Source organism: Arvicanthis niloticus, chromosome 2 (assembly GCF_011762505.2).
Source record: "Arvicanthis niloticus isolate mArvNil1 chromosome 2, mArvNil1.pat.X, whole genome shotgun sequence".
NCBI classification, from domain to species: Eukaryota; Metazoa; Chordata; class Mammalia; order Rodentia; family Muridae; genus Arvicanthis; species Arvicanthis niloticus.
In genome coordinates this window covers 38,634,511-38,648,469 of record NC_047659.1, presented here as the reverse complement: position 1 = coordinate 38,648,469, position 13,959 = coordinate 38,634,511, and the positions used below count along the sequence as shown (strand labels likewise).

The 13,959-nt window shown below is 37.7% G+C and overlaps 1 protein-coding gene across 1 annotated transcript in view; it reads left to right on the top strand.

The window, feature by feature from the left end:
- Fap (fibroblast activation protein alpha) overlaps positions 1-13,558 on the top strand; it is a 71,408-nt gene extending 57,850 nt beyond the window's left edge. Inside the window, exons 21-26 of the mRNA XM_034495040.2 lie at positions 1,431-1,485; positions 9,634-9,733; positions 10,838-10,902; positions 11,402-11,474; positions 11,763-11,836; positions 13,217-13,558. Of these exons, the coding sequence (XP_034350931.1) occupies positions 1,431-1,485; positions 9,634-9,733; positions 10,838-10,902; positions 11,402-11,474; positions 11,763-11,836; positions 13,217-13,321 (472 nt within the window). The 3' untranslated portion in view covers positions 13,322-13,558. The remainder of the gene's footprint in view (positions 1-1,430; positions 1,486-9,633; positions 9,734-10,837; positions 10,903-11,401; positions 11,475-11,762; positions 11,837-13,216) is intronic.
- The last annotated feature ends 401 nt before the right edge of the window (positions 13,559-13,959 follow it).

Here is a 13,959-nt window from a genome sequence, read left to right as displayed (position 1 = left end):
TTTATGGCTCAGAACTGTCTTCCAACACCAGTAGGGAGACTATCTTTTAACAAGAAAGAGAACCTTCTCATCTCCCATTTTAATTTTGAAACGTGTGGGAGAATGGCTGAAGGGCCACGTTTTCTGCACATTTGCTCGCTTTCCCTTGACCAGCTTCCACACAGGTAGCAATTTTCCATTCGCTACTCCGTTTCTTCCCTGTACACTCAGTGTCCTTCAGAATTCGTGTCGGGTAAGCTGTGACTAACGGGGCCTCTTCCCATCTGTTTGTCCCGGGCATTTGCCCAACTCCTCAGTGCGTCAGAAACGTGCATGCTGAGTCGATGCAATGAGCGAAATGGATGCTATAAAATCCCTTTCTACAGAGCTGGCGAAAAGGGCTCAGAGGTAGAGCACTGGCATTTGTAAACCTGAGGACCTGGGTTCAATTCCCAGAACAACAAAAGAAAAGGAGACATTCCATTATTCCACTAACAAAAAAGATATGCGCGATCTACTTTCGGAGAACTGATGAGAAAGGCATAAGCAGAAAGCAGAGGCCACATCAATGTATTTGGGGGGGGCTGTGCTTCCCTGGGTCCCACCCTTCCATCTGCCTACTGTGGAGTTCTCCAGGGCCTACTCACTTCCATCACCCCTTCTTTCTTCCCTTCCTTCTGATCTCTATAAAGTTTTCTTGAGGCTCTCAACCCATTCTTCCAAAAAGTCTCATTTTCTCTAGAATACTAGAGAACTGAGGTAAAAATGAACGGCAATCATTGCTCTGGAGGCTTCCCGGGACTTTAAAAGGTTGCTTTTCTTATAGTCTGCTATTCCTAAGGAAAAAAAATTATTTTGAAAACGTTTTGGAAATGTGATGGAGCCGAGCAAATCATTTCAACATTTTAAAAGGATACATGTAGATATAGTTAGTTGTCCATAAAATAGTAAATTGGGGGTGGGGTTCCTGTTTATGAGCGGCAAGGGTAGATTTTTCTTTGAAAGGACTTAAAAGCAAAGCGATGGTTATCAACAACTAAGCAAATAAAGTGTCACAAATTTAATAAGAATTGAATCAGCAATGAAACAAAAATTCTTTCTAAGACCCAAGGGTTTGGAAATTTGGTACTAGTAGTGAGGCCATTGTATTCTAACGAGGCAATCTGGGGACAGGCTTTGATAACTCATAAGAGTCAAACACTGGACCTGAGGACCTTGGGATCAGTAAGGATGGAGAATGGAGTCTAAGATGATCCTTTTGTCCTCTGTAAAAAAAAAAAAAACATGAAAATATTATTTTAGTTATTTGTAAATGCTGCCTTATTATGCTCGTGTTTAAACAAAGAGATGAAGCATTTCTATTAAATCTTTGGATTAAATATGCTTGTGTAATGAAGTAAATGTCATGTGTACACAATTAAAATTCTAAAAATTTGTTTCTTTCACTTTAGAAAATTCATAGAAATGGGTTTCATTGATGAAGAAAGAATAGCCATATGGGGCTGGGTGAGTTGTTTTATACGTTCTCTGCCTGTTACTCAGTTCAGCAATCCTCGTTTTTGAAAGTGTTCGCCTAGGAGGGCTTTCATGAAATGTCAGTGTTGCAACATAATTTAATCTGTCAATAGAAACAGTCATTTTAGATAATATCAGCTTTGAAGTGGTGATTTTAAGTGTTTGTTCCTTTTTTTCTGATTTAATTTCTTCTTTGTATTGCAAATGAATCCATAACTGACACATTTTAACTTAATTTTTAAGTAAAAATTAAGCATTATAGCGTATTGAACTGAACTATGCCCTTCAAAGGTTTGATTGCCTCTTGGATTTTGGATTTAATATTTATTTTATGTTTTGGATTTCCTTTTCATAAAAATCTGAGCTAAAGGCTGAAATGATAGGAAATTTTGGTATAAAAATTGCTTAGTATCTATCTAAACCAGTGTAACCCTAACAGACCTGTTAGGCATTTTTGTCTTTGGGGAAAATCAAAGTATCCCTGTAGACCCAATGTGAATTGGTGCTAATTAGAAAGAAAACATTATTTGGCTCCCTAGCTATTGTTAGTGGAGATGATACTCCCCCACGTGTGAGGACTGATGCATTTATTACCAACAAACACAAAAAATGAGTGGCAGAAGTTATCAGTTGTGGAACATAAAGTCATTGGACACTCCAGAAATATTGGGAAGAGTTTAAATTTGTCCATTATAAATTATGGTAATTACCCTTCAAAGAAGTCTCCCTGCTTCACTTTTTTGGTCTGAATTTGTAACATTTGCAAGTCAATTTGCAGCCGGTTGTACTTGGGTTGTTTTTCTTGGCTGTTTTCTGTAAGAGAGGCCTCCACATGATGGAGGGAGTGAAACCCAGCATTGAACAAAGTCTGCAGAGTCCGGCTCAATTCTGAGCTCAGTGACCAGATGATGGGCTGTTAGGAGTTTGGAGAAAGTTGTTATTTGAAGTCATTTGCTGCTTCTCAAACCTATCAAAGGTTAAGTATCTAAGCACGGTGGGATTCAAATGGGTAGAAGCAAGCAAAATATTTTTACAGGGGACTATTCCAGATAAGCCCTTTCCTACTATCCTTTTTTTTGGGGGGGGGGGGGTGAAATTTCTAAAGTAGATCTTTGACAGTCTCATTTTAAGCAAATCATGTGTAATCATTAACATTTTGCTTACAGCTATGCTTTATTTTTTTCTGTAAGCTCTGAGTAACCATAAACTAAAACTTTCCGTTTCACTTACTGAACACGGTTAGATGCTAGTTTGGCAGAGAATCTTCTATAGGCTGACCTGAAAACAACTCATTGCCCAACAGTGCATTTATATCAATTAGAATCCTTCAGTAAGAGACACTTACCATATCTGATTGTGTAAATACCATTCAAAGAAATAGTAATCTATTTTCCCTGACTGCTGACTCTCTCACATGGCCGTGATCATGAAGCAGACTTATAAGTATACATTTTAAAGAAGAAAGCAGTGAGTCACTTGCCAATGCCTGCCATGCCTGAGTAGACGTCACGTGACTGGAAGAAACAAGGTGCAAAAGCTTTAATGCTAATCCCCTTTATATATCAGTCCGTCCAGTTTGGGACATTCTGTTCTTATTAACCCATATATCTGGTCTCTGACATCCATTTCATCATCCTTGTAAATTATCATTATATCTTCATTAGGTCCTGTGTTAAGCAATTTATTCTATTTTTTCCAACATAGTCTCATGCATCTCAGATTACTTTTCAACTACCTATATATCTGAGAATAACCTGAAACTTCTGATCTTCCTGAAACTTCTGATCTTCCTGAATCTTCCTTCCAAGTGCTGGGATGACAAACATGCACTGCTTACCCCAATTTTGCATGATTCTACCTTGGTCTTCATGCATGCAAGGCAAGCAATATATGTACAGAATCACATCCCCAGCCCTTATGCTAGGTTGTTTATAGATAAAAGGGTGAATCAGTCCTAGATTTGACTTTTGTATAGGAAAAGAATGTAGAAAAACCATGGTTTATCTAGAGATATACTTGTTTTGCATAACAGCAGGAAGAAACATGGTTAATTGTGGCTGTGAGAGCTAACAGAGACATCAGATATGAATCAGTATCTATCATAGTGAGTAATAGCTTAGTAAATGGGCATCCAGAGTGTGATGACCACATTTATTCTAGTCTTGATAAAGCAAAGAAGCATGTGTGAGTTGGTCAAGAGCATGAAAAACTTTGAAAGGCTAAAGACTTGTAAGAAAAGTTTGGAGATGTCTGGAGAAGAAAGCCATCAGATAACAAGGACATACTAGGCCACACAAAGAAGAGCTTGTGTGGCTTTTTGTATTCTGTGCCTCTGTTACCATCAGTCTGTAGGTTCTTTAGATGTTTGTTTGTCTCTGAGTGTGGCCTTCATCCATCAATACTCTGTAGGCCATTAGAGCAAACTCTGGGATTTCAAGGATGATATGGTTGCAGAATTTGGCCACTTGCAGCCTCTTTTCTTCTGAGTCTTATATTTCAGTTGCTCATCTGTCATCTCTCCTTCAGGACACAATTTGGTTGGGCATCAAGCTTAGTTTACTCCAAACTAACCTTATTATAGTCTACCTTAAAACAAGTCTTCGGCATCCCTGAAGATCTTGCCATCTGCTGAGTCATCTAAATTAGAAAGCTTGGAAGAGTTGCTTTTTACCTTTAGATCTCTTTATGAGTCCATCATTCTGTTGATCAGTGGACTTGTTTTCCATATCAAACTCTTAAATAGCTATTACTATCCCCAATAATATTGTTTAATTTGAGTTTCTTCATGAGGCATTAAACCAGAACTTCTCAAATGTTAGGCATATATCTATCATGCCAAAAGCTTATTAAAATACAACTTCCAGATCCTTAACACCAGAGAGTCTGCTAAGGCTAAGAATTGGCATTTCTGATCAGATTCTAGATAATGCTAATGCTTTTGGTTTGTGATCTTTGTTGGGTAGGTTCTAATTAAGTTATTTTAATTGCTTTTTAACTTATTTTAATTGCTTTTTAACTGACCTTGGACAGGCCTCAACAACTCCAATGTTGTTTAAAATGTTGTCATTCTGAATATTTTTTGTTTTGCTTTTTTATTCTTTAACAATTATACACACACACACACACACACACACACACACACTTATCCATATATAGTCAACAGAACATTCCATGACAAGATACAATAAAACTAGGCACAAACCTTCGTATCAACGCTGGACAAGGCAATCAAGTAGAAGGAAGAGAATTCCTAGAGTAAGCAAAGACTCAGAGACAGCCCTATTGTTAGGAGACTCCACTGTTAGGAGACCCACAAAAACACCAAGCTAACAAGCATAGCATACATGCAAGGCAGCTAGCATAGACCCATGCAGGCTTCATGATCACCTTGAAGCACGATTTTTAATGTGTTATTTTTCTATTTCTGTGTTCGTTGGGATTCCACAATGATCACAATATAATAAGTGGCAAATATATCTCCTTGTGTCTCAGGTCCTCGGCAACCTTGCTTCTGCTGTCTTTTCAATCCTGTTTCTCCCAGATCTGATAAGTAGCCAAACTACAGTTGTGCTTTGCTATTCCTATGACTACATAAACTTCCTAACAACACTTCCATGTACTTCCTCCATCGCTTAGCCTGTCCTCCCTCTAAAACCGAAAACCACTTGTTCCTGAAGATCCAGTCAATGCAATAATCTTGGTGTTGCTTTAACTCTGTACTCTTCTTAAAGAAACAGGCATCTATTTGCTTCTTCCACAAGCACTGAGGTTCTTCAAGAGGATACGTTGTATCTTTTATTGATAGCTTTTATTCTCAGATGTTTAATGAAATATATAATCATGCCAAGCATCTCTGATATTGCTTAAACTGAATTTAATCCTGTACCTTCGTGTTCTCCCAAAATTTGTCTCACTCATATCAAGAGGGTTTTTTTTTGTTTGGTTGTTTGTTTGGTTGGTTTTTTTTTTTTTTTTCAGGAAAATAGCTTATGATCTAACAGTTTAGGAAGTAGATGTTTATTTAGAATAGTCCATTTTGGCCCCATGGAAGACTTAAAAAGAAACTTTAAAAAGTTTTTTTGTTTAGCACAAAAAATGTTTTATTCTACAATTATTTATTTCTTTTTTTCCCCCCACAAATATGTGTTAACAGTAGTTTTCATGGCTATATCCATGGGAAGAGCTGTTGATGTTAATAATGCCACCGTGTTGGTATCTTAGAAAGAAAATGTCATAGGGAGAAGGTGATCTCAAAGCAAGGTACGAAGGTTAGCACTAGGGACAGATTGCAAAGGCTCGCAATTAGCCAGAGAAGCAGGCATTTGGAAGAGCCTATAGTCTTACGGTTCCCTTAAAGACTAGGAAGTGAGAACCTATTGGAAACTGGAGATATTAAGGAGGAAGTCATTAAGGATTGATTGTAACCGATTCTCAGCTGTTAATTATTTACATCAGAAAAGAAGTTATCCTTTCCTGTGTAATATTAAGCATTTCAGCAGCCTGTTAAATGGGTGGTGTCTAACTCAACAAATACTGTTTAAAATTGGTTTGTCAATAAGTTTCAAATCCTACATTTTCTTTCCAGATACAGATTTTTTTTTTTTTTTTTTTTACAGCAGGAAGGAGCATTTTTGACACTACTTTTTTTTATTACGTGGGTCAGATAACCAAAGATCTATAGCCCTCATTTTAGTCAGTTGCAAAATATCTGTTATGTCTCCTTCATGGCGTTTAAGAAATGCCCGTTCATTATAATGCTTTCTAATGAGAATGGTTTTGCCTTTGGGCCATTTGCCAATACTTCGAGACATTTTAGGTTTTTACTCTAGAGAAAGGCTATTGGTATTTGGGACAGAAGGCCAGGAAGAGGTTTAAACGCTCAACACTGCTCAAGAAAGCCTATAACATGTGTTAAAATCTTGGATGCAATGAAAAATTAAAGCAATTATTCTTACTGTTCAGGAACAGGGAGAGGTTTGCGTAAACTATTAGAAAAAGAAACTACATTTGCAGGCTTTGCTTTGTTAGTGAAGACCTAGCCAGGTGGTGTTGAATAAGCATCAGTTCATTATTTAATCTTAGTTCCTTTCTCTTGCAGTGACTAATTATAAGCGATTTGAATTGCTATGTGAGAACGATGTAAATGTAGAAAGAATACACTTCTAATGAGGGACCATGTTAAACTATATTATTTCTGCCAAAAGAAGTTGCCCTGGTGTGGGGAAACAGGAAATGTCATGGGTTGCTAAGGCAAGCCTTCTGGGTTTGAGCCCTACCTCCAGTTTTTATCGACTCTACAGCTACTGTGCAAGCTTCAGCTTCTCCTTTATAAAAATGCATCAACAATTTCTTTCCCTGGTCACTGTGGGAATTACAGGAGATAACAGTGGAATTATGTATTCAGTAAATATGTATTTTTATCCCTCCTGCATATCAGGCCATATTTTCAGTGTTGGGAATAGATCCATATGCAAAACAAACAAAACTCTCTACTCGCGAAGTTGGAGAATAGTGGGAGAAAAGGATAAATAAGTACAATACAAAATGTTGAGAGATGGGAAGGGATATTCAAAAATGCAAAATAAAACAAGAAAGGAGGGAAGCGAAGAACTAGGTGTAAGTGAATGGTTTGAAACAAGAAGGCTAGAGAGGCTGTCTGGAAGTGAGTTAAGACCTGAAGAAGAGACGTGAGGCGTGAGGCCAGCTGCTTTCAGGGGGAGGAGTTATCCAGGTGGAAAGTCTCTGCATTTGCAAATGTCCTGAGGTCAGATCATGCTTCCATAGTTCAGAGAACAGGTGGGAGACAAAAGAAGACAAAAAAGACAAAAGAGATCCAAAATATGCATAGCAGGAGGTAGGGTAGGAGCTGGATGGTCAAGACTTGTGGTGTGGAACGACAGTCCTCAGCCAGAAAAGTGTGGGCTAGTGATTGTTATTGTTGGTAGGTAAAATGTCCCAATGCGTATGATAGCTTAAATAAGAGCGTCCATACCCCTGTTTTAAAATTCTGTGCCCTTCTGGGAATGATTTTAAAGGCATTCTTCATTTCAACAAAATGGCAAGGCATCTAAGTGCAAAGGACACCATTCTAGAATTCTCTTGGCCAATCTGCTCTGTGGGCACATTTCTTACAGTAACCTCCCACTCCATCAAGGATCCCCACTCATGAGAGAGCAGAAAAAGTCAACTCTGGTTCTTTTCTACCCCTCTTCATTTCTACAATAGGAATAGCTTTTCCTAGACTCCTGGGGATGTAAAGTCGAACCACGTGCTCTGCTATGGATGCAGTACGATTTTGTTATTACTAATTCCTAGACAATATTTGTATTCTATCTGTAAACAGATAGATAGATAGATAGATAGATAGATAGATGGATGGATGGATGGATAGATAGATAGATAGATAGATAGATAGATAGATAGATAGATAGATGTATTTGAACCCAGTGCTGTAACCTAATCCCTGAGTTGGTATATATTAATAATGCATAACGTTTTGAACACAGATGTTCAAGAAGATTTTAATATATACTAGGAATTACAATGTCATATCATGTATTTTTTCTGCTCAGACACATGGAGAGCAGAGTGCATACCAAATGTTATTATTTTAGTCACTTGTTTTCCCATAAAATCATGAACAATGAAGGTCTTAGGTTCACTCTGCTCTCATTTGAAAATGAAATTAAATAAGAAGGGAAACCTTGCCAACCAGGAACAGTTCTTTCAGTCTTACTAATTAAAGCAAATTATTTTCATAAGTAAAATCTGAAACAATATAGACAATTTCACTCACCAAAATGATTTTAAAACTCAAATGGTCCTTCTGCTTTTTAAAAATCTATTTTCCCTATTAAAACCTAGTTTAGTTCTCCTCCAAATATAAGAAAAGGAGGCCACAGTATAATTGGATCAGCCTATTTTATTCTGTGGTTTGCAGCCAAAGGCCCTCAATAAAATTCCCCAGAGATGGAAAAATAAAACCATAAACTACTTAGAGGATTCTTTACTTAAGTGCAAAATGCAACAAAATTCTTGGATAGGCTTCTGCTCCTCATATTTCATGAGTTTTAACAATGGACATGCTTGCACCTCTCTACTCTACTCCTTTCTTGTTGTCTTCTTCTTCACACTGCCCCCTATCCCTCCTTAAAGGCACCAACAACTTTCCTTCCTTTGGGCTCCTATGTCAGGATTCCCCCAAACTGCACATAGCCTACATAGCCTACAACTCCAGCCATGCCATATTCATAAAATAGGTAAAACTGTAGCTACAAAGTCTACCTAATGGGACTTCTGTGAATGCTAGAAAGTATTTTACAGTTTGGAAATAATTCCTCTTCTCTGTGTATCTCTTTCAAGTAGAATACTGTTTGTTTGGTTGGTTGGTTGGTTTTGTTGTTTAACAAAGACCTAGTTAGAAAAATCTAAAAAGAAAAAAAGTTTTGATTTAAAACATGAGAGAGCAGAAAAAGTCAACTCTGGTTCTTTTCTCTTAAACAATGTCTACCCTGTTTTCAGGCACTTTGCTTTGATCGGGCCATTAATTGTTTTCTGATTTATCAGAGATAAAATTACTATTGTAGTTTGCTGCTGACGTACCTGGTGGGCGGTTAACCTACTCTTCACAGTTCCCCTTGGTCTTATTGTGAGTAGACTCACTTTAAAAACACAAAATGAAAAAGTAATTTGAGGCAGGAATCTAAATCTTAGGCTAGAACAAGGAAGTTGGCTTCAGACACGAAAATGACTTTTGGCTAGGTTAGGGAAGTAGACTCAGATATTTTGGTCATCCTGATAAGCCCTTAGAAATAGTGATCATGGGAGTGTTCACGGAACTTTGTTTATTGCTATGCCTGTTCTTCGAAGATTTGTGTTTATTGTCTTGCTTGTTCCTTGACTGTTTGCTATTGTATTGCTAGACCCTCAACCTAGAACTGACCTTAATACTTGCATGTAATTAAAATGGTATAAAAGCACAAAGGAGGAGAGGGGATGGGATGGGGGGGTTGGGGGAAGGTGGTTGGAATGGAGAGAGGGGAAAACATCTGAAATGTAAGTAAATAAATAAAATAGCCAAACTAAAACCCCACGGAGATGCTTTTGATCTTGTATCTGACCTATAACATGTCTCTACAGTCCTATGGAGGTTACGTTTCATCCCTGGCCCTTGCATCTGGAACTGGTCTCTTCAAATGTGGCATAGCAGTGGCTCCAGTCTCCAGCTGGGAATATTATGGTATGGAAACATGTCATAAATGCTGCCATGAAAACATGTAACACATAATTACTCTATATTTGAGGTTGCTAGAAAAACAAACAATGCAGTAAAGTTCATCCAAGCATCACTGGGGAAAATGTAATCTATAAATGAGGTGGTTCACATAACTCATTATTATCATGCTTTAACTCTCAGTGGTTAAAAAGAGAAAGGGCTCTTCACAGACCCTATATATTTATTTTCTCCCACAAACTTTGACCTCTTCTGGAAACAAATCTTTAATATTATCATTAACTCTGTTTTTGAGGGCACATAGCTCCAGCAATGATTACTTTTAAGCATATCATTTGCAACGTCAAGCTAGGGGCCAAGGAATTCATCTTCGTAGTACACTGTGGGAAACAGCACCTTTACTCACAATCAAAAGTGATATATATATATATATATATATATATATATATATATATATATATGAGAGAGAGAGAATATTATATTATATATAAATTTGGAGACATCTATTCCTATGTGCACCTGTTCTCATGATTAACCCAGTGCTTATTTGAAAGTAACTTTAATAATTGTGCAAAAAAAATTATAGCTTTTGCTATTTTCTCTTTTCCACACTGGAGTAAAAATGAGACATTCATGCCTTTCAGAGAATCTTTATTCAGAAAGGTATGTGACTGTGTGTTTGAATATGAGTATATGATGTTGAGGCAAGTACGTTTAGGAGACACAGTTTCATGCCAGATGAAACCAGACACTAATGAAGGGACCAGAGGAGGTGGATTTTGCAGTTTATTTTCAAATATAATTAGGCTGTTCCATCTCCACATTCCCCTAAGGAGAGCAACTAAAAAGAGCTTAAAAGCAGCCTGTGAAAGGAAAGGCTTAGACACTCATGTTTCCATAGTGTTTCTGCATTGTTTCTGGAAACTCACTGAGGTAAGCTGCAGAAATGACACCTTCATTGAGACCAACCATGACATCAGTTAAAACTAGAGTGTACCTCAGAGTCTCCCCACAGGAGAGCCGGGGCACAATTACTAATCTAGAAGTTACGTAAGATCGTGAAATGGCATGTATAATATGGAAATAGCATGTTCCTGTGTATTTTTACAGCATCCATCTACTCGGAGAGATTCATGGGCCTCCCAACAAAGGATGATAATCTCGAACACTATAAAGTAAGCATTTCCCATTGTATCTGGGTCACTAATTTATTTCAAACGTGTTAAGTAATTTTAAAACAGTGATTCAGAGTTTGCAAATTCAGTTCTGGATCCCCAGGCAAAAAATTATGATCTTTTGTTAACTGCAAAGCATCACTAGAAAGAAATTTTACTCTTTGGGGGATTCTATTCTTTCTCCAATCTCCTCTCCCTAACCTCCCTTTTTTCTCATCTCCCTACCCCCAACGCCTACACAGCTTGAGCGGGTATCATTTATGCCTAAGGTCTCACTCATATGTAACATATGACACATAAACTTTCAGTTTTTCAAACTAAGAATCAGATGGAAGTAATGCAAATGATGATGAAAATGTGTTGCTCTGACTCTTAAATATTTATCAACCAAAGCAATACATAATTTCAGTATTGGTGCGAAGTCCATTGCACAATGATTTAGCTAGTTTTCTATTAGAACTTTGCAGCAACTAAAATGTTAATTTTTCTTCTTTTCCAGAATTCAACTGTGATGGCAAGAGCAGAATATTTCAGAAATGTAGACTATCTTCTCATCCACGGAACAGCAGATGGTGAGGTTTAAGCAAGACTCTTACACATAAAAATACTGAGCCAGCATCACTTTGTTTAAGAAACATTAAGCATCCTCCTATGCCTGTGCTCAGGGTCAGTACCTAAGAGTCAGGGACATTTCCATATTTGAGCGTGATCACTCGCTGCTGACAATGTCAAATGCATGACTAGATAATTGCTGGTGTTCATTTCCAGGCAGTACATTGTCACTCTAGGCTTTCTGGTATTTAGCAGCACTTTAACTCTCTCTTTCTCTCTCTCTCTTTCTTGCTCTCTCTTTGTTGCAGATAATGTGCACTTTCAGAACTCGGCACAGATTGCTAAAGCTTTGGTTAATGCACAAGTGGATTTCCAGGCAATGGTATATGATCCTATTTTACCCTACTTCATGGCCTTTGACTACCACCAAGCTAAAAGAAGGGGTTTGTGTGTGTGTGTGTGTGTGTGTGTGTGTGTGTGTGTGTGTGTACATATTTAGAGAATAGAAAGAGCAGAGTATTAGTAAATGAATCTTGGACTTTTTCTGAAGCCCCTCAAGGGCGGAAGGTAAGTCACGCCACCTATGGGCTTCATATAGAATAAGATAATTTACAAGATTAAACAGCTCAAATAGCTAATAGTTCTGCAGTCCTGGGTGCATATGTATAGGCACATGTCCAGAGTTCCTACAGTAACTAGGAGTCTCAGAACAGCTAACAGGTTCTGTCTATTCAGAAAGAAACAATTGCAGAATGTTCCTAGAATCTCAGTGACCCCCTGAGTTTCTGCAGGTCCATTCAGAGTCAGAGAATTAGTTCCTTTGCATATGCTCAATGTCTGGCACCTGCTTCCCAGGGAGCAAGAAGAATGTAAAGTGAGATTAGAAGAGGCAGTAAGATCAGTGGTGGGGGGCAGTCATTGGTAGCCATGTTCTCCTCGACTCAGTAACTGTATTTTTCCCCTCAATTGCTTGTATAGGACAGGACTCCAGGAAGGGACTCTCTCATCTTTCAGAAGTTTGGATTTTTAAAATGCAATGACTCTTACAAGAAGTGAGATGAGATCTTTTTTGTGGCCTTTGTTTATTCTGACTTCTTAAAAGAAATTCAGCTCAGTACACTTATTACATCATGACCCTTGTCCCACTTATGCCATGAAGACAATAATCTTACTGGAATTGCTCCAACAATAAAGTATAAAGTTATGCTATCCCCTCCTTTTTTTTTTACAACAATGTTTTAAAGTCCTATAGAGGGTATTTATGGTTATGTGTGATATACTACATGATGGTTTTTTTTTTTCCTGAAACAGAGGAGAATTAGATTTACAGGCCAAAAATGTCATAAAATTTTTGAACTACCATGGTTTTAGAAAAAAAAAAATACAGTTCTTTTAGTTTTTCAAATGAAAAACCCAAGTGCTCAAGAACCAAAGTAAGAGAACTAACGCACCAGTTCTGGGACCTAAGACTTGATTCTAATTACTAGGCTCTTGGCCATTAGAACAGCTCATCTTTTAGAATGTAAAACCTACAGTTAAGGAATACAAAACAGTACTGGATATTGATAAGAACTCTTCTACATTTTCCTACTCCAAGTGTTGACATGTAAACAATTTTATTCAAGGGTTTGTAAAACAATCTTCCAAAAACATTAGGAAACTTAACTGTGATTTTAGAGCACAAGAAAACCAACGCTAGGTGGGTTTTTCAACTCTAGGAATAAAACATGTGGTTTTTTTTTTCTCCCCCTTTCTGTTGCAGTGGTACTCTGACCAGAACCATGGCATATCATCTGGGCGCTCCCAGAATCACTTATATACCCATATGACCCACTTCCTCAAGCAATGCTTTTCTTTATCAGACTGAAGCAATGCAAGTATTAGCATGTAGGACAGTCTGAAGGCTTCCCGTGGACGACTTGGACCATGAATATTGTAAAGGCCGCTAGACATTTAGGAGGGCTCAGAAGTTTAGGCTCGGTATTGTTTACATTTTCTTATGCTCTGTGAAAGAAGAGGAAAGGGAAGCCATGCATCTCGCTTTGGACACAATGTTTTATCACCTGTTCATTTCTGGGGGAAATAAAGTCAGACGCTCAGGTTATGGCGTGTTGTTTGTGTGAACTTATTTCATGCTATGTGTGGTATTGTAAAAATGCTCCTGGTAGGAAAAAAACATTCATGGTACATGGTCACAGAGGAGGAGAAGCTGGATGAAGTTTGAGGTTTCTGTAATGAGAACCCTAAATACTGGGACAAATAGCACAATGTACAAAAATGCACATCAGTTCACTCAACAAATCAAGTCTGAGATGTCTGCACTTCCTGCTGTACCTCCAAGAAATGTTTATTTACTTAATTCCAAAGATTGCTCCAGCATTTCCAAATGTGTTAGGTGAGGATAAAGCCAAACTTTCGAATTCCGGTTCCTTTTAAGAAATGTATTAAATCTGGAAGTGATAACTTTGAATCCTGTAGAATTAGTAATAAACTCTGCCTCAGATT